We start from the raw sequence: 23,360 nt of genomic DNA, 5'->3' as shown, positions 1-23,360 counted from the left end.
TGTCCTTTCCTGGCGGTGTGACCTGAAGAAGCCACTTAACCTCTATGTGCTATCAGTTCCAAATCCACAACATAATGATGATAATATTTGCCTTACAAGGATTGGTAACCATAATCTCCATTTATGAAGCTCCCACTATGCGCCAGACCCCATGCAATGTGCTCTGCATACCTTATCTCCAATTTGGGTGATCACCGCTCTATAATGATCTCTACTCACATTAGCTTTAAATTATGTAATTGTTATCTCTACATAATAATGTGCACATTCATGATTGCTCATGGATATAAACTACCCAGCACATAGTAGGTCCCATATAAATAGTGATTCATTAGAACCATTATCTTAAATGCCCATAGCATCAACAGACCTGCCCAATAGATGAGGGAGGAAAAAAGTCCCCACCTGCCAGGCACACGTGGCTGTGCCCTCATGACTCAGCAAACACTGCCCAGCGCCTGCTGTGGGCCACCTACCCACCTCAGTCTGCCATGCAAACACTTCCTTCCGGCCACTGGGATAAATAACAATGGCAAACACTCAGGCAGGGCTGAGGGGCCTTGAGGACAAAATTATTTTTACTATCAAACTCCAATCGGTTTACTAAAACTGTCAGCGGAAACCAAACGAGATAAATTAAACCCAGCAGCTCTCGGGCCTCACGTAACCCTCGCTGGTGAGATGCTATTTTCTCTCCCTCTGGGGGAGGAAAGGGGTGCCAAGTCCAGATGCCACTCTGCCAAGTGTGTGCCAGAGTTTGCCAGAGAAAGCCCTGGGCTGTTGACAGGAGGACTGGGCTCCCCTCTGCAAAGTTTTAATCCTATTAACTTCCTAACACTTTTCCTCTGCTACCCAATTAGGGCGAATCCAGACTCCCCAGTGCGCCCTTCATGGCCCTGCCTGATTCCACTGCTACCTCCTGTATCACTGAGCTCCGGATACACAGGGCTTCCTCCCAGACCCCAGAGACCCAGCCTGCAGGGTTTGAATCCTAGCCCCGCCAGTTCCCAGCCAGGTGGATCATAGTCTTCCATCTCTCTGAGCCTCAGTTTACTCATCTGTAAAATGGAGCTCATCACGGAACCCACTGCATGTGCTTGTTGTGAGGCGCCCAGGATGTGAAGGCCTGGGATGCACTATGTGTTCAGCACATGTTTGATATCATGGACACAGGAGAAGAGCATGGTGCTTTCCTGCTTCTGGATCTTAGCACATGCTATTCCTTTGGGTTGGAACACTGTTCCTGTCCATCTGTGCCCTTCTTCTGTCTTTCAGGTCTCGGCATAGATGAGGGTTTCTCTAGTTTGGCACGATGGGCATTTTGGGCTGGCTAATTCTTTGTGGTGAGGCTGTCTGGTGCAGTGTAGGATGTTCAGCAGCATCCCTGCACTCTTCTCACTAGATCCCGGTAGCTCTCCTGCCCATCATCAATTGTGACAACCAGAAATGCCTCCAGATACTGTCAAGTGCTCCCTGGGGAAAAAAATCACCCTTGGCTGAGAACCCCTGACTCCGATGCTACTTTCTCAGGAAAGCTTTTTCTCCTCGTCCCTACCAGGCTTGTGTGCAAACACTGGCCATGGAGCATTGGTGGGGGGCGTTTTAATTGGAACATCTAAGAGGTACCATCAATGAGTACAGGAAACAGCCACACAGCCAGGAAGTCCATTCACTATAGTATTTCTCCATTGAGAAAACATTTACTGAGCATCTAGTATGTGTCATGCTCTGTCTTAGACCCTAGAACAGAGTTAAGTCAGACCAGGCTCTGACTGCAAGGACCTTCTGGTGTAGTTGAGAGAGACAGACAGGAAATAAACTACTGCAACACAGAGAGTCTGTGTTATAGAATCCTTCTCCTCCTGGTAATCCTAGACATTCACAATATATATTTGAAAATGCTATGTTTGCTCTGGCCACAGGGCCTTTGCACATTCTGTTCCTTGTGGGTGCACCACTCTAACTCATCCCTTAGTTCTGAGCTTTAGCATCAAATCCCCAAGGAAGGCCTTCCTGATCTTCCTCTTTATATCACATCTCTGTTACGAAATCTCATAGCACCACACAGCTATACTTACATCAGTGATCAGAGTTACAGTACATAATTATTGGTTTATTTCCTCATTTAATGCCTGCTTCTTTAGTAGACCGAATTTCCTGAGCATAGGGGCTTTCTCTCTGTGGGTATGCGGTTGTTTCCTTCACCACTGGGACCCCAGTTCTTTGCACAGCCCCTGACAATATTTAATGTTGGTTGAAAGAATAAAGCAGGACCAATTTCTTCCCAAGTCTGAATGAGCTGGGGTGGGGTGGGGGCCCACCAGTAAACACTCACAATTGGATATCTAAGAAGATCCGTTTCTCCTCCCCAACGTGGATCTTCCAGATACAATCTTCACCTTCCGCATACGGCTCTGGCCAGTTCGGGGACAGCACTACCCCAGCCACAGCAGACAGCTCCCCACCACACATGGCTGTAAACGACACAGACAGACACACTTTATTTAGGAGGAAGCCACTATGGCATAGCGGTTAAGAGCGTGGGCTATTGCCTCACTAGTGTGGCTCAGTGGTTGAACATCAACCTATGAACCAGGAGGTCACGGTTTGATTCCCGGTCAGGGCACATGACCAGGTTGTGGGCTTGATCCCTAGTAGGGGGTGTGCAGGAGGAACCGATCAATGCTTCTCTCTCATTATTAATGTTTCTATGTCTCTCTCCCTTCCTCTCTGAAATCAACAAAAAAAAATGTATATATATAATATATATATATGTATACACACACATATACATACACACATATACATATATATATATATTTAAAAAGAGTGTGAAGTCATACAGCCATGGCTCGCCATGTTCAGTGAAGAGGTGCCTTCACCTCAAAAGTCCACACATGTCTGTGGGATGATTAAATTAGGGCTGGCCAGCTGCCTCCTCTAACGGGTTTGGTGAAGACAAGTCTATAGTTCTTTCAGGACCAAGGACAGAGCTCACAGTGCTGAAGGAAGCCTCAACAGCCAGGTTCTTTCTTGTCTCAGAGTCAGTCGTGGCTAAGACATGGTGCATTCAGGTCAGGTGGACCTGGATTTGAGCCTTGCTTCTGACATCCACACACTCTGTGACAAGGCAGGTCACTTCTTGGAGCCTCAATTTCCTTTCTCTGTGAAGCTGGGGTAACACCACTGCTGACGTCACTGGGTTATTCTGGAGCGTAACTGAACTCATGGGTGTCAAACACAGCACAGTGCCTGGCACAAGGTTAAGTGCTCAGTAATACATCATTAACCAGCTGTGAAAGACCCCGACTCTGAACTGGAGGCAGAGATCCGTCGACCATACTTGGCGCCTGGCCCTTTAAATTCCACTCTGTGTTTACCGCGTTGGAAAGTTCTCAATGTGGCAGAGGCCAAAGCACCAATAAATTCCGCTCTGTTAAACCAGCACATTTAATACAGAGATCAATCCCTCACCATGCGGGGCTGTTATGCCACGCCAACCACCATCCAGGTGGCGGCTGCCAGGAGCGAGGGTTCTCTTCATTACTCCCAGGCTCCGCAGGGATCCAGGCTCGGGTGGCTCAGCCGCCCTGATTCTGGGAAAGGGGGAGGGCAGAGCACTGGGGGCCTGGGTGGAGGAGGTCCTACAAGCCAGCGCTGTCCAGAGGGGCTCAGAGCACAGGTCTCTGAGAACAGGGAGACCTTAGGTCCATCCCCGCCCTGCCAGTTACCCTCCTCGTGTCCTTAGGCATGTCACTGGGAAGCCTCAGCTTTCTCCTCTATAAACGGGGCCCCAGGAAGGGGTGCAGCGAGGATTAAATCAGGTAATCGCATACAGCCCTTGGCAGAGTGCCTCGAACACAGTTTTTGCACTGCTATTAACAACTGTCTTTATCACCATTACTAATAATTGGGCTCGGACTGCTGGGTTGGGGGGCGGTTGTGCACTGCACAGGAATACCTGACAGAGGGGGCGCTTAGGAGCTGAAATCTATGTGGAGGTCTTGTCACTCAGCTGCACACTGTGGGGTCTGTGCCTGGACAAAGAGGCACCTCTTAAAACTGATCAGTTTTCATGATAAATATTGTATATTCAGTATCATTACAGTTATGTATAATAATAAAAGCATAATATGCTAATTAGACCGGATGTCCTTCCGGACGAAGCTGGGGCTGCGAGGGAAGCCCGGGTCCCGGGTGCCAGAGGGAAGCCAGTGCGGGCAGCCGGGGGAAGGAAGGCCTACTCTTGCACGAATTTCGTGCATTGGGCCTCTAGTGTTTTTATAAAACAAGTCACCTCTGCATAGCAGGTAGGCTGGCAGGAAGGACACAGCATTGGGAGCGATTTTACGTAATGGGTAATGGGACTGGGCATGGCCTTTTGTCCTCCCATATTTTCCCAATTACCTTTACTGCTAATCGGTTACGTTGATGATGTTAGTCTTGAAACATTTACATTGCACTGTGCGACTTTGAACGTCTCTTCTAGGTCTAAGTTTCAAGGATTACAGGAACCCAAAGCCATTCACTGAGAAATGGTTTAATGGCGATGGTGATTGTGCAATAACTTTGATTTTTTTTTTAATTAAAAAAAGCAAGTGTATCGATTTTGCCTTGGCCAGGTAGCTCAGTTCGTTAGAGCATTGTCCCGATAAGCCAAGGTTTCAGGTTCCATCCCGTCAGGGCACATACAAGAATCAACCAATAAATGCATCTATTGGCAGATTCAACAACGAATCAAGGTCTCTCTCTCTCCTTTCCTTACTCTAACAGCAATCAATAAATAAAATTTTAAAAAAATAGTTGATTTTGTAATTTTTTCAAGCACAAGCAGCAAACCTCACTCGAAGGACAGGAGTCCTGGAAAGGGTTCTACTTCTAAAATTGGTAAGTAAAGTGGTGACAGGCCTTTAACCATTCACCTTGGTTTTTTCATCAGGGGGAGGGGGTGAGGGTGGAGGTCCCCGGGAGCCCCAGGAGGAGGGCGGTGGCCACTCACCTCTGCACAGGGGCTCCGTGTCATTCCAGTATGGGTCCCGCACGTTGACGCACTCAATGATGGCCGGGCCCTGCTCCAGGGAGTGGCCGGGGTCGCAGGTGAACTCCACTATGGTGCCGATGTTGTAGGTCAGGTCGGATGTGGTGAAGTTCCCATTCTGAATGTAGGGCTCGTAGCAGTGGCCTTTCTCAAAGGCTGGGGAGGGGTTGCAAAGGGGGCAGCAGCTCAGATGAGTCCCAGACGGCTCCCAGGCTGCCTCTCAGAAGATGGTCCCTTCCTGACGTTCGGGGACGCACCAAAGAAATCGGGCACCTGTGATCTGGGTCCACTGGCCATTCATTTGGCTTCTCGGGGTGTCATTGTTTTTCATATTTAAAACAGAACTAAGACTCTCTGCCCTCCCAACCCTGCAGCATTTTTGTGTTTCAATTCCTTTTACTGTCCCATATGGATTCTTCCCATGTCCCATAATAAAGAGCCCTGATTTCTGCCACACGAAACAGTAAGTCTGTCCTAGAGAAAGACCAACTTTTCTTAGGGAAGATAGGACAGAAAGTTCCCCAAGGGCATCCTTTCTTAAAGGGCCAGGGCTGAGCAGGAGAGGCCCTGGCTAACGATTCTTGGCGGAAGGGGTGGCTGGACCCTGAGAGGTCTCACTGAGTAGAGCGAGCTTAGGGATCCGGACTCAAGCTGGACAAAGGCTCATCTCCATCTTCTTCTAACTCAAGTTCCCTAACCTCAGTGTATTCACCTAAAAGATGACAACATCTCTCACATTACAGTGTGGCAAACATCACATGCACATGGACATACGACACTGGGCACACAGGAAGTGCTCAGTAAGTGGTAGGTGTTGTTAATAAAGCTAAGTCGGCTTTTGGAAACCCAGGGGTCAGTCTTTGGACAGCCAGGTTTCTACCTCCCAGGAGCCAGCCCCAGCCCCACCATGCTTCCCCGGATTCCGCACCACCTCCCCAGGAGAGGGGGAGGCCCCCGTGGTCCCTCACCCTCGAACCGGATGTTGAAGGATGAGGCTGCCCGCGCCTGGTCAGACGTGAACTCGATTCGGATGCTGTTGCCCTCGCTCAGCAGGCCCTCGAAGGGGACGCTCTCGGTTTGGAGGGAGTCATAGAGAAGCGCGGACTTGTTGGTCAGCCCGCTGTAGACCATCATCCTGCCGGTGGGAAAGGAGAGGAGGGCCACTGAGAGGTCTTCTCGGGGCGCCGACACAGCAGCCGGAGGGGTGTGCATGGAGCCCCTCTCATTCCCAGATTTAAATCCCAACTTGGCCCCTTACTTGCCCGGGCAAGCTGCCTTACGTTACGGAAGCTGTTTCGTGTTGGGTAGAAAGCTTGTCCTAGACTCATGGATTGATTCTGAGGTTATAGGGAAAGCAATGTGTATGATGGAATAAACCAAGCTAATTAACTGATACTGATTAATTTAAACCCAAGAGTGAGGAGGGACCCCCCTCACAGTCTTCTGATCCCTGCCGACTCTGTTGTATCCTGGGGGCCATGCCCCAGGAATCCTCTTTCAAAGAAATAAAGACAAAGGAGGTCACTCTGGAGGAAAACCTTAAGGTCTCAGAATCTCGGTAGCCTCTTAATCTTCCCCAAATAGCAATTTTCTAGTTACGTTATTTTTTTTTTTGTGTCTTTAGTTACGTTCTTTTGAATGTCTGAAATAGCGATACATTTGATCTCAAAACCATATATAGTCTGTAGTCAAATGGGTTTGGAAAATGCTGGGTTAAATAAAAATTAAACATTTTTGCCCTAACTGGTTTGGCTCAGTGGATAGAGCGTCAGCCTGCGGACTGAAGGGTCCCAGGTTTGATTCTGGTCAAGGGCATGTACCTTGGTTGCAGGCACATCCCCAGTAGGGGGTGTGCAGAAGGCAGCTGATTGATGTTTCTCTCTCATCAATGTTTCTAACTCTCTCTCCCTCTCCCTTCCTCTCTGTAAATAAATCAATAAAATATATTTTTTAAAAATTAAACATTTTCTTCCTGCAGGACTTGTCAGTGCCTTTGCTGGCTAATGTACAATAGTACCTTCCAAGACAAGGATAGGGTATATGGTGTCTCCCAAACATGTCTGACCAGAGAACCCACCTTTCATGCTGCATATAATGGAAATGGAGTTTAGAAAGACTTCATTTTTAAAAACTATGAGTCCTAGAAAGACGTCATTTTTTTGGGGGGTGAGGGAGAGAAGGGTTATCTTTAAACCTTTCTTCATGTACATCCTCTACTCAAAAACCTTCCATGGTTCTCTTGAAGCAGTCGGGCATTCAAAGCCCTTCAACATATGACCCCAATTTACATTCTCCGCTTTTCCCAAGGCTTAGATCAGGTCCCATTTCCTATCTAGCTCTAAGCTCTTGCAACTTAAATAATGTGTTATAATAGCTTTCCGCCCCCCTCAAGCAAGTATATGGAATGAGTAAAATTTAATTGTTCTTTTCTTCTTAGCACAACAAGTGTTGCATTGTGTGTGCGTGTTGGCTTTTAAACCCGCTGGACCACTACAAACTTCCCTCCCTAGGGACACACTGAGAACTGGTTTTCCCTGGTGGTTACCAGCTCCTACCTCTGCAGACCTTCGCAGGGCCCCACAGAAACCACCAGTGACACCACGGTGCCACCGTGGCAGCTCACTGACTGTGATTTCAGTAACTTTCAGAAAATACTTATCTGATGGACTTTTCTTCTTCCTGCACGCATTCTGATGGTCTAATAAAATGCATAAAAATATGCACCACTCAGAAGAGGCAGACCCAGGGTCTCAGTTTTAGAACGTGTCCTTTACCCAGAGTACCAGGTTTGGCTTCTCAGTCTCCAGAAGGGAAAGATTGGGAATCTGTTCTCTAAAGAGTCCCCCAGACGTGTAAAGAGTCATTCAGATGCTACCAAGATGCCCCATTCCTGCACCTTGCAGTTACAGCTGGGATTTACTGGTATGGCATTGTTCAGGATAAAGCTGGACTACTTGGCGGGAAGTGGACTCAAGATCGGTAAGTCACTCAGTTGTCTGGTGTTTTCTATAAGAATCCCTTCTCACCCAATGAGGTTAATGGTCTTGGTTTGAAACGTCAAAGAAGCCCAGACACTACAATTCTAAGGTCAAAGCCTGATCCATCCACCAGTAAATGCCGTCAGCACCCTTCCCATATCCCTTCAGCACGCAGGGCTCACTGATTTTCTGCTGGCTTTTTACCCAAAGTCTCAGAGTCAGCCAGTGCAGCTAGCTCCAAGGGTGGAAGGCAATGCTGGGGAGTGTGTGTGCCGGGAGCATCCTTCATCCAGTGATGGACGGGGGTGGTGGTTAAGTAGCCCAGCTCCCTGCCCCTCCAGAAAGACCGCTCTGATGGATGCTCAACACATTTTCCCAGGATCCCCAGTGGACTGAGCCCCACGTGCCCACACAGCCACCTGCTTATGAGTGGATCCTGTGCCGACTCCCTTTCCTCCCTCGCTCACCTTCTCATGCCTCTACCAGTATTTTCTAGGATCAGCTCCCAAATAAACGACTTCTCCTCACATCCTTGTCGCATCTCTGTTTCCAAGGGAACCAAACCCAAGACAGCAAGCCTAAGCAGCTAAGGTCCTAGTTTTCAAGAACATTCCAGAATATTCTAGGATAAGGTCACAGAATGCTACAGTTTTAAGATTCTGGATTCTATGTAGATTGCTTAGAGTTTACAGACATGCTCTCTGGTGATTCTCCCTAGTTCTTTCACATGCGTAAGTCGAGTTTTTCCATGTCAGCTTCTTACTCTACCAGGAACCTATGACCTCTAATTTCCCTGTTCTCCATGAAGCCTAGTATGTGACTGGGTACAGAGTAGGAGCTGAATGAACACTCTCTCCTTGTTCAACTGCAAAAAGGGATTTTCAGGAGAAAGAACGAGGAGGCAGGATAACCTGGGGGGTGAGGGAGGGGGTCCTAGATTTCCTTTTGCCTCTTTCCTTGTCCTGCTGTGCTTTCCTTGTGCTACACAGGGCGAGTCCCATCCCTCGGCAGCCCTAGCTTCCTCACCTGGGAAAGGAGGAGATCAAAGCTGCCGATCTCGTAAGCTATGTGCGGGGACCCTCGGAGGTTTACCTGTCCTTCTCATGCAGCAACAGCCTCTCAAAGTGAAGGTGCAGCTTCTGGCCCTCGGGAGCTTCGATCGTCCACACACAGAACTGACTCCCGTTGGCATTGCCAGGGTAACTTGGAGAGAGGACATGGCCGATGGTGGCGTTGTGCACAGTCCCTCCACATGGGGCTGGGGGCAGAAAGCGAGAGAGAGAAGAGGGAGGAGAGAGAGGGAGAGAAAGTCAGTGTTCCATCCTCCCCTGACCTCCAGCCCTACCCTTTCTTGGGAGAAACAGAAATAGGGTGGGAAGAGAGACCATGGAGAAGCCCTGGCCTGCTGGGTGGGGTTTATCCTGTTTGATAGGAGATGTCATTCCATGATTTGAAGCATCATCATGTGTGTCTCATGCTAGGGAAAGACTGTGATTTAAGGATGCTTCTATGGTGCTGGTTGTGTCCTGGTTCTTCATTACAGAAGGGCCATCAAGAAAGACATAAATAATCAGTTTACAACAGATAAAATATGCTTTTAGTACTCAGTAAGCCCTAAAACATTCAGCCCCACCAATAACAAAAGAAATGTCATTCTAAACGATATTCTATTTTCATCCACCAAATTGGTCAAGGTAAAAAGTAGCAATAAGCCGGAGATGAGGAAGGTGAGGGGAAATGGTTACCCTCATTCAGGACTGGTCAGGATGCAAATTGCATGACCTTTCAGGAGAGCAATTTGGTGAAAAATCTAGAAAGTATTTCCAAACGCTTTGACCTAGTAATTGAGGTTTTGGAAATCGATTCTAAGAAAAGATTTAGAGGTTTTCACAGAAATGTATGAATGAGGATGTCCACGGCTAGATTTCTTTCCTAAGAGCCAAAACATGAGAACCAACATGAATGTCTACTCACAGGTGCTCGGTAAATAAATACATTCCATTCGTACAGTTTTAAAAACTGTGCTCTCAAAGAATAGTTGAGAATATAGGAAAATGCTTATTATGTTTTAAGTAAAAAAAAAAAAAAAGCTAGAAAATGGTCTGCCATAACTATTTCAATGAGCTATACGCAAGGGTTGATTGAGACCATGAATATAAAAGTGACTTGCTCCTATATTCTATACTTTTGTATTTCTTGAAAAAACAAACAAACTTTTTTAGCCCTGGCCGGTGTGACTCAGTTTGGTTGGGCATTGTCCCATGCACCGAAAGATCACACGTTCGATTCCCAGTCAGTGCACATGCCCAGGTTGTGGGGTTCAATCCCTGGTTGGGGTACATGTGGGAGTTGACCGATCGATCTTTCTCTTTCACATCAATGTTTCTCTCTCCCTCACTCTCTCTAAAATAAATAAAAAAGCATGTCCTTGGGTGAGGATTAAAATATACACTTTTTTTTTAGCAGAACCATATAATACTTTTGTAATAAAAATCTGATAAATGTTAAAAAATGACTTACAAACTGAGAAGAGTTGTACAAGTGTAAAGAGGTAGGCCTATTCTTAGTCTTGAGAGACTTGGTTCTCATTAAACGGTTTTGGGGTGACTAATAAGAACTTGCAATAGGAGATTCGGCGGTGACTTCAGCAATGACATTGCCCAGAAGCCCTGCTCTCCTTTTAGCACCATGGACAGAGCACCGCATCCCTGTCTCTCTCAGCTGCCTTCCTGCCCTAAATTGGAGGTTCAAGCCTGGCCGGTGTCGGGTACCTGCTGTGGATCTGGGACAGGTTACGGAAGCTCTCTGAACCTTGAGTTCACTGTAAAATGGTGATAATAATTCCTCCCTCCTTCAGTAGTGGTGGTGAGGAACGAATGAAATGAATGATGTAATCCCTGGCACAGAGGTGCTCAAAACACAGCCAGCATCATCGTCCCATGGCGCAGGCTAAGGAGATGGAGGACACTGTCCATGCTGGGGGTGCAGGCCATCTGTCCTCTCCGGGGTGCCCCTCATTTGCTGCCTCTCTGTTCCCCTTTCTTGCCTTATTAAGCCAACTGATAGCTCTGTTTGGTTTCAATTTGCCAGCCCTGGCTCTCCATCCATCTTTCTTAGCACAAATTGAGGCTTAATTCCTCCTTGATTTCACACATAGATAAAAATTAATGCGAGGGAGGCCAGAGACCAACTGCCCTATGGTTTTTTTTTTCTTTGTTAAAAAGAAAAGAAGAAAAATTCTGAAGGGCCTTGGGGGAACAAGACCGCAACAATTAAATCTCAGGATTTATTATCAGCGCTCATTTGCTTTTTGGATTCTGCTGATCATGAATGCCTGAAGAGCAGGATTTATGTTTATTGCTCCAAGTATTCTCTTTGTACATGGCTCAGGGCCTGGCACATAGTAGGCACTCAGTTAATATAGCAGCCTATACTCTCCTGGTCACCTTTAGGACTTTGGAACCTAATAGGTCTTGATAGATGAGGTTTTGTCCACTGGTGCAGGGACAGTGTGGTATAGCCCAGTGCTTCTCAGTCTACAATGTGCACATAAGTGACACAGGGGCATGGTAAGGTGTAGATGTTGATGCAGTTGATTCTGTGTGAAACCCAGGATTGTGCATTTTGAGTCATCTTGCTGGTCTGCAGACCGCATTTTGTGTGGTGAAGGTGTAGAAAGGGAAAGAGCTCAGCAGAGAAGGGTTCTGGATTCATTTCAATGGCTGTGTGGTGGCTTTGGCCAAGTGCCTTCACCTCCATGAGCCTCAGTTTCCTTATCTGTATAATGGGGATAATGGTTCTATCATGTAGGATTGCTGTGAGGATTTATTGCAGCCCTGGCATGGTGCTCAGTACATACTGACTGGGCTCAAAATATGGCAGCAGCATGAACACAAGTGCAAGGAACAAAAGAATAAATAGATACATTAGGCTTCATCAGATTAAAAATGGTTGTTTTTTTTTTTTATCAAAGGACATTATCAAGACAATGAAAAGATTTGAAAAGACATTTGCAAATCATATATCTAATAAAGGTCTAGTAGCCAGAATATATAAAGAGCTCTTTCAACTCAACAACAAGACAAACAACCAAATAAAAAATGGGCAAAAGACTTGAATAGACATTTCTCCTAGAAGATGTACAAATGGCCAGCAAGCACATGTAAAGATGCTCAGTATTATTAGCCATCAGGGAAATGCAAATCAAAACCACAATGAGATATCCCTTCACACCCACTAGGATGGATGATAATAAAAAGAAAACACGGGAAATAGCCAGTGTTAGCGAGAATGTGGAGAAATTGGTACTCTCGAACATGGCTGGCTGGTGGGAATGTAACATGGTGCAGCCACTGTGGAAAATAGTTTGATGGTTCCTTCAAAAGTTATACATAGAATTACCATAGGACCCAGCAATCCCACTACTGGGTATATACCCGAGAGAAATGAGAACATATGTACCCCCAAAAACTTGTGCACAAATGTTCATAGCAGCACTATTCATAGTAGCCCAAAGTGGAAATAACTGTCTACCAATGAATGAACAGATATAACGTGGTCTATCTGTACAATGGACTATGATCCAGCCATAAAAAGGCATAAAGTTCTGACACATGCCACAACATGGATGAACCTTGGAAACAATATGCTAAGTGAAAGAAGCAAGTCACAAAAGATCACATATTATATGATTCCATTTATATGAAACTAGTAGCCCTGAGCACGAATCTGTGTGCCAGTAGCTCTCTGCAGGGCCTGGCCGCTCCGTGCCCGCTGCCCAGAGGCTCTCCGTGGCCTAGAGGCCCATCCATGGCTGGGAGCGGAACACTTGCCTCGTCACTGGGGCGATGACGCAAGCATTCCGCACCCCAGCCTGGACAGAGGCCCATTCACGGCCGGGTGTGGAATGCTTGCCTCGTCGCCGTGGTGACGAAGCAAGCATTCCGCCAGGCCACTCATGCTGCCCGCTCTCAGTGGCCACCCCCCGGGACTGGGGGACTGCAGTGGGGCTGAGAGGACTGGGTGCCACCATCTTGTGGCTATGGGCGCCGCCATCTTTGTGATGGAGTGACAGTTAATTTGCATATTACCCTTTTATTAGATAGGATGTCCAGAATAGGCAAATTCATAGAAACACAAAGCATATTGGTGGTGGCCAGGATTGAGGGGGAGGAAAGAAATGGGGTGACTGCTAACAGGGACAGAGTTTCTTTTTGGGGGTGATAAAGATGTTATGGAGCTACACAGTGGTGATGGTGGCACAATACTGTGAATGTATGAAATGTCAGTAATGGTCAAGTTCACGTGACATGTACCATCACATAATGAAACTGTGAGTGGCAGCAGTCATCTGCATTTGGAGCGGTCTCTCCCCCTGGGGTGAGAGCCTTTTCCTGAGGTCTTAATGCCCTGGGCATTGGTCTCGCCCCCCTTAAGTGAGCCACCCATGTTGGTCCAGCTGAGGCTGGCGGGTACCTGAGCAGATGGGCTCGTGGCTGCTCCAGTGGGGCTTGGAGGCGTTGATGCACGTCAGCGTCTTGGCGCCCTGCAGCTCGTAGCCCAGGTGGCAGTGGAAGTGGGCCACCCCGCCTGAGTGCAGGTCCATCACGGTGACGTCCCCGTAGTCTGGCCGGCGGGGGAAGCTGCAGCTCAGCATGAAGGCTAGGAAGAAATGCAGAGGCAGATAGTCACCCCTCGGAGGGCAGAGATAAAAGACGGGACCCACACCCTGGGAGCCAGTGTGTGCTGGGGAGGGAAGAAGGGGTCCCTGCTGGCTCTGGAGAGCTGCAGGGGGGCATTTTTGTGTCTCTTGTTGGCCATATGGCGCCAAGACAAACCAGGTGAGCACCCTTTCTAGGTTCAATGATCCCCTAATCCTGACTAACCAGAGATAGCAAGTTTGGGGTGAAAAATGAATCCCCAAACCTCATTTGAGCCCCTCTCCACATGGACCTAGAATGGCCTTCTCCTTGCGCATAGAAGGGCCAGTATTGTCCAAGGAGGGGTAGTCCCTCCTGCACGAACATCTCAGGCACGTGTTAAAAATGCAGGCTCTTGGACCAGAAAGAATGAGACTAGCCAGCTGTTCAGGAAATGCCAGAGGATGTGACAACTTGAAAACAACTGTCCTGGGAGGTAAGGGGTTGGGCTTGGGAAGGAGACCAAGTTGAGTTCACATTCTTACTCCATCCCTTAGAAGATGTGTGACCCTGAGGAAGTGAGACAGGGCCTGGGCTTCACTCTTCTCGTCCTCCCAGACGGGTGGACAATGGTGGCCCCTCCCCAGCGGTTACATGGGAAACGCAGGGGAAGAGCCTCCCTAGCCCAACGTCGGGGCACGGGCAGCACTCCCTACACGGGGGGGTGGGGGTGGGGGGCTGGTAGGAGGGTGCACGCGTGGCCCTGTTGAGCTTCTCCATCTCAGCTCTGCTCCAGACTAGGCAGAGCATCTCTTCCCCTGGGCTGAGAGCCTTCCCCTGGGGTCTGACCTCTCCTACAGCACAGGGTACCTGTGTTCCCCGCACTCATTAGGGGGATCCACTCAAGTTCATGGCCCAACAAGCTATTTTTTCCCATTGTTTAATGAGCAAAGACCATGATATTGAAAAGCTGTGATGAAACAGACACTCCCACGTATCGTCATCCACCTGTTTCAGAAAAGTTAAAAATGAATTTTTTCCCCCCAGATGTTTGGTCAATTTGATGTGAACGTGGGTGGTTCCCAATATCTAAATGGGTGGCTCAGGACTCCGCTTTCCCTTCAGATATTCGGCAAGTGAGCAGGGGGAGTTCCTGGTGAAGGGAAATAACCTGAGGTCGTGGGAACCAGCCAGGAAGTGGGACAATGGGATGACGAGGGAGAGAGAGAAGGGAGAGAGATGGGAAGGTGGGAATGAAGAGATGGAGAGGAAAGAAAAAGTAAAGGAAGCAAGAAAAGACGGGAGTAAAGAGAAGGAAGGTGAAAGGAAGGATGAGGAGAGAGAAATGGACAGAAAGCAAAAGAAAAACTTAGAAAAAGACAAAATGGAAAGAAAGAGACATTGCAGAAGCAAAGAGACGGGCCCTTCATGGGAAGTCCACGGACTCTCGTGTGTCAAGTGCAGGAGCCATGAACTTGCATGGGAAACCGGCTTTCTGATTTTCATGAACCTTTAACTGAACTGCGGTACTTCCTTCCATCAGGAGGGAAGGCAACACGGTCACAGAATCAGTGACTTGGTCATCAAGAGAAATCTCAGATATTTTCACATCATAATGGATAGCTTGACATATTTCTTATGCTCCTCACTCAGTACTTGGAAATTCCAGCAATTATCAGAACTGCCAGGAGGTTTTTTATTACTTAATGTGTTAAAGAAGTACATAGATTATGACACCAGAGATTAAAATAATATTTTGACAACTGTAATTCAATATGACTGGTTTCCTTTTTCATTGATATCGTCTTTTAATGCTCTTAAAAATATTATTTTGAAAAGGGGTCCATAGGTTTTTACCAAACTGTAAATGTGGGTGGTCCCCCTAGGGGAGAAAAAGTTTGAGAATCTTTGCCTCCAGGGGGAAACTGAGGCAGACGGCGACATCCTACCCTGGTAGTGCAGCTGGAAGGCACCCAGGCCATCGTCCTGGAAGGTGCGGAAGTAGACGGAGATGGTGTTGGTGGGGCTTCGGATCACCTGCCCCTCCACGAGGAGTGTCTGGTTGGCCAGGACGGTCAGCGTGGGGCCATCCACCCCGCGGATGGAGAGCAGCTCTCCCTCAGACAGGTTGACACTCTTCACCTGGGGACAGTCAGGGGTAGACACAGAGAAACTGAGTCATGTTTGAGGCAGGGCCCCCGGAGGCTGCGAGGCTGCCAACCCAGCACCCCACAACCAGCCCCTAGTCAATGGGACAGAGGGAAGCCAAGCTGAAGGGCAGTCCTTTGCCCAAAGTGATGCAGCTTTAACTAGTAAAGCTGAGACCCCAAACCCAGATGCTGGAGCACTATGGCACCCTGATTTTCCATCAGAGTTTGTGGGCAAAGGTTTACGAATCAAATGAACTAGGTGTGGCTTCCGAGAGAGAGAGAGAGAGAGAGAGAGAGAGAGAGAGAGAGAGAGAGAGAGAGAGAAGCAGGATATCAGAAGACTTCTTCTGGGTATAATGCCTCCAATTTGTCAACAGGCCCCCTTCCCTTCATGTGTGCTAAGCTCTCCCAGCTGTGCACCGAGTTATGAACTCCTATTCATCCTCCAAAGCCTGGCTCAAATTGCCCTGGTTTGACAGCCAGGATGATAACAGTAAGCCTAACAGACAATCCCTCCGAGACTTCCTGTGGGAAGAGGCAGCCACTCAGGGGGCCTCTCTGGGTTACCTGGAGCTCCACCCCATAGCCGGTGTAGACTGTCACGTTGTACGTGCACTCAAGGAAGTTGTTGAGGGGCAGTGGTGGGTAGTCGCTGGAGTCGATGTACCCTTCAGGGTCTGAGAGGCTCACACTGCAGAGAGCTGGAGGAAAGCACTGGAATCAGGACGCGGACCAGAGCTCAGAGGGGACGTCTCAGAAGAGCTTCGGGTGGAATAGGGCCTCAGGGGAAACCTGGGTTCTCCTGTCTCCACCGCTCCCACTCCTGTCAGTTCTCATTCAGCTCCAGAATCAATATGATAATCACTTACTACATGTGACTAGGCACCATTCTGACCAGTGGAGAGGGGTGACCCCATTTTTGTCCCCATGTTAAAGGTAAGTAAACCAAAGACCAGAGAGGGACAGCACCTGGGACAAGCTCACACAGCAATCAGGGTTCAAACCCAGAGATCATACTATTGAACGAGTGACCACATTGCATCTGTCCAAATCCACGTATGATGGACAGCTGGTATCTCTGTTTGAAGATGGAAAAGAAGATAGAAAAAGAAAGACTGGGACACGGAAGTGCATTTTATCAAGTCTAGAGAAGTACATGTAATGGTAAAAGCAAAGGCACGTTGGAAAGGCGACGGCCTTCTGGGCAGGCTGTTCCAAGATGGAAAGGTTTGGAATCCCGCTCTTCAGCTGTGTGGCCTTGGGCAGGTTGCTTGATGTCTCAGGGTCTCAGTTGTCCCACCTTTAAAATGGGGATATTGAGTCTGAGCCACAGGATCAAGCTCATAGCTAGTGTTGGATAGATGGTAATGGATGATGGGCCCTGGACCTCCCTGCCCACCCATGCCCTGCCCACTGTGGGGGCCTCAGTGATGCTGCAGGAGGTGGAGCTGGGGGCCGCATACCTGGGGCCTGCTCCGTGGTGATGACCGTGGTGGTGATAATGGTGGACGTCGTGGTCTCCTGGCTCTCCTCTGAGGCTGACCCGGTCAGCTCATTCTCACCTTTGTCCATCAAGGTCATGGGACTGGCGTCCTCAAGAGGAGCCTCCTGGGCCTCATCGGGCACCATGGGCTCCCCAGGGTCCGGCCTCTGGGGGAGCGTGTGGGCCACGTAGGGCTGCGAGGTGAAGGGAGAGATCTGCAGGGGCGCAGGTGTCGTGGGCACCGCACCCCGTCTCCAGTCCAGCCAGAGGGGCTCCTCTGACGACGGCCGCCGAAATGTCTCCTCACCCTCGGAGGCCACAGGGTCGGGGTCCCCGGGTGGGCCAGGCTTCTCCGTGGCGGAGGAGGGGAGACCCAGGCCCGGGGATGCCGGCTGGGACCCCGCCCTCGGGAGGCCTGCGGCGGAGGTGGCCTTGGGTCGCAGCTGCTTCCTGGACGAGTTGGCCTGCTTGAGCGAAGACAGCTTCTTCCTGGGGAGGGAGGCGAGCTTGGTGCCAGGCTCCTCCGGAAGCAGCGTGGACAGGGCCACGGGGTCTGGACGCACGGAGGGGGTGGTCCCGTCCAGCTCTGGATCCTGACGCTCCTCCCCGGACTGCGCTGGGCTGGGGGGGGCGGGTGTCACCTTCTCTTCCAGGCTGTCTCTGCTCAGACTGCCACCCCCCAGTGCTCCGGAGGGTAGGAGGTAAGTACTCGAAGGGCCGGCATCTCCCTCCAGGGGCGCATCTTGGGAAGAGGAGAAGACACCAGTTAGCTCGGGGCTGGGGGGTTAGCTCCTCCACCTTCTCTCAGCCTCAGGTGGCCCTTCTACGGTGGCTCCCAGAGCTGGTCAGGACGCAGGCACGACCCATTGACAGATATGGGGGCTGCCCCTGTCCCTCCCTCTCCCCCTTCTTTCCTGCTTCTCTCCTTTCCTTCTTTGTTTTTCCTCCCCTTCCTCCTTTCGCTGACCATGGGGATTAGGGTGGACCGTGCCAGGCCCGAGCTAAGCATTAGGGCCATGGAAGCCCAGGGCATGACCGTTTCACAGCCTAGCTGCACATGTCCCGGGAGAGGCCACAGGAAAGGAGAGATAATCACATTCGATGTGATACATGCTTAGAAAAAGAAAAGCTTTGCATGTTACCAGGACAGAGAGGACAGGCCCTTAACCCAGTGTGCAGAGCAGGGCCTCCATGCACAGCCGGGCAGGCTGCTCGCTGCACAGGGACATGCCACTCAGAGGACGGGAGGCGCTGTAGCCAGTCACACCCTCTTCTTCAAGCTCCGTGCCTGGCTCAGGGCTCTATTGCCCTGGGACCGAGGGAGCAAGCTTTTTCTTCTTCTTCTTTTAATTAAATAATATACAAGTGACCTTGTGGGAGACACAGATATTTGAGGATACAGAATCGTGAGGCAGGTTCAGAAGAGAGGGATGTGAGGAGACTGGAGGCCTGGCTGAGGTCAGCAGGAACGAAGGGGACAGGGGCAGAGGCGGAAGCTAATTCCAAAGGAAGTGGTGAGGTCGGGAGGTCGGGGCCAGGCCCTGGTGGCCGCGCGTACGCTGCTGATTCCTTCTGATTTATTTTTGTCTTGAAAGTAAAAGCACCTAGCCGAAACCGGTTTGGCTCAGTGGATAGAGCGTCGGCCTGTGGACTGAAAGGTCCCAGGTTCGATTCCGGTCAAGGGCATATACCTTGGTTGCGGGCACATCCCGGTAGGGGGTGTGCAGGAGGCAGCTGGTCGATGTTTCTCTCTCATCGATGTTTCTAGCTCTCTATCCCTCTCCCTTCCTCTCTGTAAAAAATCAATAAAATATATTTTAAAAAATAAAAATAAATAAAAAAAGAAAGTAAAAGCACCTAGTCATCTTAAATACGGGCTGGCCCCGGCGGCTGAAATCAGCTTTGTGGACTTGAGACCCACTCTGCCAACTGCATGCTGACAAATGGCTTTACGCTCTGAGCCTCAGTGTCTTCAGCTGTGAAATGGGGCTTTTATTCCCTATTCCCCAGGGTTGTCCTCGTTCAATACGTCAATGCACGTAAAACATACATATGTACATAGTACATCTGGGTGCCTCACCCACAGTGAGAGCCCAGTACGTGCCAGCTGCTGCCACTGTTCTTACTCTCATCATTGGATCACGACCCGGAGCGGGAAGCTGGAGTGGTCAGACGTGCCTGATGACTGCCTCGAGATAGCGAGGAATTATATTCTGGGGACAAGGGTGCTCTGACCGATAGCTGTCCTTGTCGATTTGCTGTGGAGAGACTCTCACTCAGCCACCGTCTCTGGCCCTTCGGCACTGTCATTTAAATTTATTTCCGCAGCCGTCCGGAAGACTCGTTTACTTTCACGGAGTCAGCGGCAGCGGCTTAATCTATACAGACTGCAACAGTTTGCAACGGCACCAACAAATGTTCCTGTTGTGTGACATCGATTATCAGCGAGTGTGTACCGCAGGCTGACGGCGGCGCCAGGGCGGGAGCGCGCACGGGGAGGAGAGGATGAGTGACTGACCGGAGCGCGGAGCAGGGGCAGTCAGGGGCCAGGCAGGTCTCCTGGTCCAAGGTGGGAAGCGCTGAGGTCTCCGGGTTGAAGGGGGGTTCACATCCCATCCTGCCTGGGACGATAAGCCGCCAGGGCCCGGGCAAGTCCATGAAGCCTCCTTTATGTAACGGAGATATTCCACCGGCCCCAGAGGATTAGGGCAGACGTGGGCCTGCCCCGAAGCTGTGGCTTTTATGCTCCCCGTCACTTTTACCAAATGACTGATGCCGACTGTGGAACCCTCGCTCCCGGGACCCGATGCAGAGAGCTTGGGTGCAACCAGGGGCTGAGGGATCCGGGCAGTGTTCCTGTTCTGGCCTCTTCTTCCTGCGTATCTTTGTGTAGGTCTCTTCTCTCCGTCTTCTCTCCATCTTCTCTCCCTGTGTCAAACGGGCTGCCTGAGCTAGATAAAGGCTGAGGGCCCTTCCAGCTCCGACACTGTCCATTTCTACACGGATCCGGGAATTGACAATTATTTTTAGTCTTTGGTTCATCTTGTTTTAAAAAGGGCAAAGGGACAGCCTGGATTGACATTGACTCATGAATTTTGGTTGGGTCCTGTGGCTACATTCGTTTCAGCTAGTCCCTCCCCAATATGTCCCCTGACCACAGAGGGGCAGGTGAGAGAGAGGAAGAGGAAGAAGGAGAGGGGGAGGAAGGGAGGAAGAGATTAGGGAAACAGGTTGCATCAGAGAAGGTGATAAAAGGATGGTAAGTGACATAAAGCACGGCAGTGTGCCTGGGCCACAATCGTACTATTTATAACATTTGATGTTGGGTGACTTTATCGAATGCCGACTGTGTGCCAGGCACGTGCTAAATGCTTTGTTCCCTCATTTAATTCTTCATTCCTCGTTTTAAACTTCATTTAGTTCTTTCTCAGCCTTGTTAGGTAGAAATTATTATTCCTCTTTTACGGATGGGCAAACGGAGGCTTCCGGATGTTAATGTTCTCAGGGCACAGGGCAAAGCTGGGTTTCCAACCTCAGTTTTCCTGATGCCAAGGACCATGCTACCAGCTCTCCTAAGAATGATGGGGTACTGTGGTCGCTGACAGCCTCCTCCAACTCAGCTTGAAGCAGCCTTTTCCGCCCTCTCTCCCCTCAACGCCTCTCTCTCTAACCCTCCTTCTGTTTGCATCTCTGCTGGGTGACCCATCTATGTTGTGTCTGAAACCTTCCAGATGATACTCCCCACCCCACCCTGCCCCCAGTGTCCCCAGCTCAGAGCTCACACATGCTGGAGTCTCTCTGGCCGGCTCCAACCTGAGGGCCACGCTCAGGACAGATGGGTGTGTCTCCGTGGTCCACAGCGCCTGCAGCCTGCGAGGCCTGAAGGCTTTGCTCTCAGCTGGGATGCGGGCCAGAGGAGGGCTGGGCAAAACCAAGTCAAAATTGGATTCTAGGGCCTCAGAGACCCAGCAAGTTAATAACATGCTGGAATAGGCTGTTTTTTCCTGGGGCCTCAATGACCACTGAGTTAAGTGAACTCCTCTTTCTCAGAGCCCTGAACATTTCCAGTCACCAGTCACATCTGGCAGATCCCTTATCATGGGCGCCTAGTGCCCCGCCCAAAGGCTGTCAATCAATCAATGAGGGAAAGCCTTGGGTCCCCACTCTCTGCTGATGGACACGCTGCAGGAGAGCGTCAACGCTCTAGGATGGGGTCCCTGCACTCAAGGAGACAGACACCACCCAATGGTAACCGAGTGCGGATATCAAACCGCAGAGATGGAGCGTTAATTAAATCGATACTGACGCTGTTCTCCTCCCTCCAGACATGGAAGGCGACTGAGCGCATGTTCTGCCATCCAAGTCGGGGAGGAAGCACCTCTCCCTCTTTTTCTCTGACTTGGATGGGGAGATGGGACAATAGACTGGGACATTTGCATCCCATTAAAGCAAAGCAAAGCACCAGTTCTGAAACGCTGAAGCTGAAGGTCTGCGTCTTACATCCTGGGCAGCTGTGGAACGGCCGGGACCGGCGCGGATCCCAAGCCTGTGTCACCCAGCAGGCGCACAGTGACGGGACGCAGTGCGGGGGAAACAGAAGCTGAGGGATGCTTCTGCCATAAAGCTCAGTGAGACGAGCAAGATGTAAAAGTCTATGGCGTGGAGAAACACATCGCAAGGCGGAGAGCTGTCCTGCCTTGGAACAGCACCAGCAGGATGGTCCTGGCTGCCTGTGGGGGTGGGGCTGCTGGGGATGTATTTTCTTCCTTCTCCTTTTTGGTATTTTTCCAAAACCTGTATAATAAATATTTAATTCTTTCTTAAGTGAAAAAGAAACGCATGGAAAGAGCAGGGGTTCAAGCCTGCCTTTAGCATCTAGTGATGGAGAGGCTGAGGGGAGGCGGATGGACACATCTGTAATCACAGAAGTAGCTCATCCACTCTGCGTCATCCAGTCACTTTGGAGCTCCATTTCCTGGTTGGTGGGGAGAATGATCAATTCCTCTCTCATTAGACTGTTCCCTCATCGTGAGCACCTTTAGGAGGCAGGACTGGCGGGGCATCAGCTGATGTTATTTTTGGTAAAGGGTTCTACAAAAATGTTAATTACATTCTCATTCTCATGATTAATGCCCGATTCAGGGGTGGTTTCTTGTACCTTCACTCTCCACCATAAGGACTTGCCCAGCCTGCTCCGGTGGGTTTGGTTGGCCCCAACACAGACAAAACCAAAATTAAACATCATATTTTATAGCTCCAAAGGCTCCTAGAGGTCGTGGTTGCAACCCATGCAGAGGAGGGACATGAGGTCCAGAGAGGGAAAACGGGCTGCTCAGCACCTTAGCAGCAAAACAAGGCTATTTCAGACTTGAAAAACCACCCCAGAGCACACTGAACAAAACCCGAACCCAAAGCAGGAACACCTGGCCCACCCTGAAGAATGCTGGCGAGTGCTAGACTCCTGCATCTAGGCTGGGTAATTCTTTGCTGGAAGGAGGGGAATATGTTGGGCAGCATCCCTGGCCTCCATCCACTAGATGGCGGTAGCACTCCTGGTTGTGACAACCCAAATTGATTCTAGCCAGTGCCAAAGGTCCCTTGGTAGGCTGGGGGCGAGGGGGATCCACAAGTGCATCCCCAGATGTGATCTCATTCCAACCCCCAAACAATTCTAAGGTGGGCGCTTTATTCTCCCCACTTTATAGATGAGAGAAAAAAAATATCAAGGCTCACAGAGAGGAAGTGACTTGTCCAAAATCATACGGCCAATGGGGCAAACACGTTCTGACCTTGTTTCCTGGGATCTTTCCTCTTTCCTACACTCTCAAATTATTATTTTTTCTCATAGACTAGTTTATCTGAAAAAAATGCAAGAATACCTGAAACATATCAAATCAGTATAGGCACTGCCCGCCCCTTCCCTGTCCATCACGCCTGCCTTCTAAAGAGAGTCAAGAGTAAGTAGGATCTTGCTGAGTCTCCACATAATAAAGTATTTTTACCTGAAAATGTGGGATAGCACATAGGAGCGTGGGGCTGGGGTCAGAATGGCTTGCGTCCTGCATTCAGCCT

The 23,360-nt window shown here is 49.7% G+C and overlaps 1 protein-coding gene across 1 annotated transcript in view; it reads right to left on the bottom strand.

Annotated features, from left to right (window-relative positions):
- The window catches only part of SEZ6L (seizure related 6 homolog like), a 59,621-nt gene that overhangs the window by 27,410 nt on the left and 8,851 nt on the right, over positions 1–23,360 (bottom strand). Inside the window, exons 2-9 of the mRNA XM_054712854.1 lie at positions 17,269–18,030; positions 16,373–16,506; positions 15,605–15,797; positions 13,492–13,677; positions 9,109–9,274; positions 6,007–6,173; positions 5,000–5,194; positions 2,336–2,474 (exon numbers count right to left, since the gene is read on the bottom strand). Coding sequence (XP_054568829.1) covers positions 2,336–2,474; positions 5,000–5,194; positions 6,007–6,173; positions 9,109–9,274; positions 13,492–13,677; positions 15,605–15,797; positions 16,373–16,506; positions 17,269–18,030 — 1,942 coding nt within the window. The remainder of the gene's footprint in view (positions 1–2,335; positions 2,475–4,999; positions 5,195–6,006; positions 6,174–9,108; positions 9,275–13,491; positions 13,678–15,604; positions 15,798–16,372; positions 16,507–17,268; positions 18,031–23,360) is intronic.

Source organism: Eptesicus fuscus, chromosome 23 (assembly GCF_027574615.1).
Source record: "Eptesicus fuscus isolate TK198812 chromosome 23, DD_ASM_mEF_20220401, whole genome shotgun sequence".
NCBI lineage: Eukaryota > Metazoa > Chordata > Mammalia > Chiroptera > Vespertilionidae > Eptesicus > Eptesicus fuscus.
Note: the sequence above shows the minus strand (reverse complement) of the source record. Positions and strands in the feature narration are given on the sequence as shown.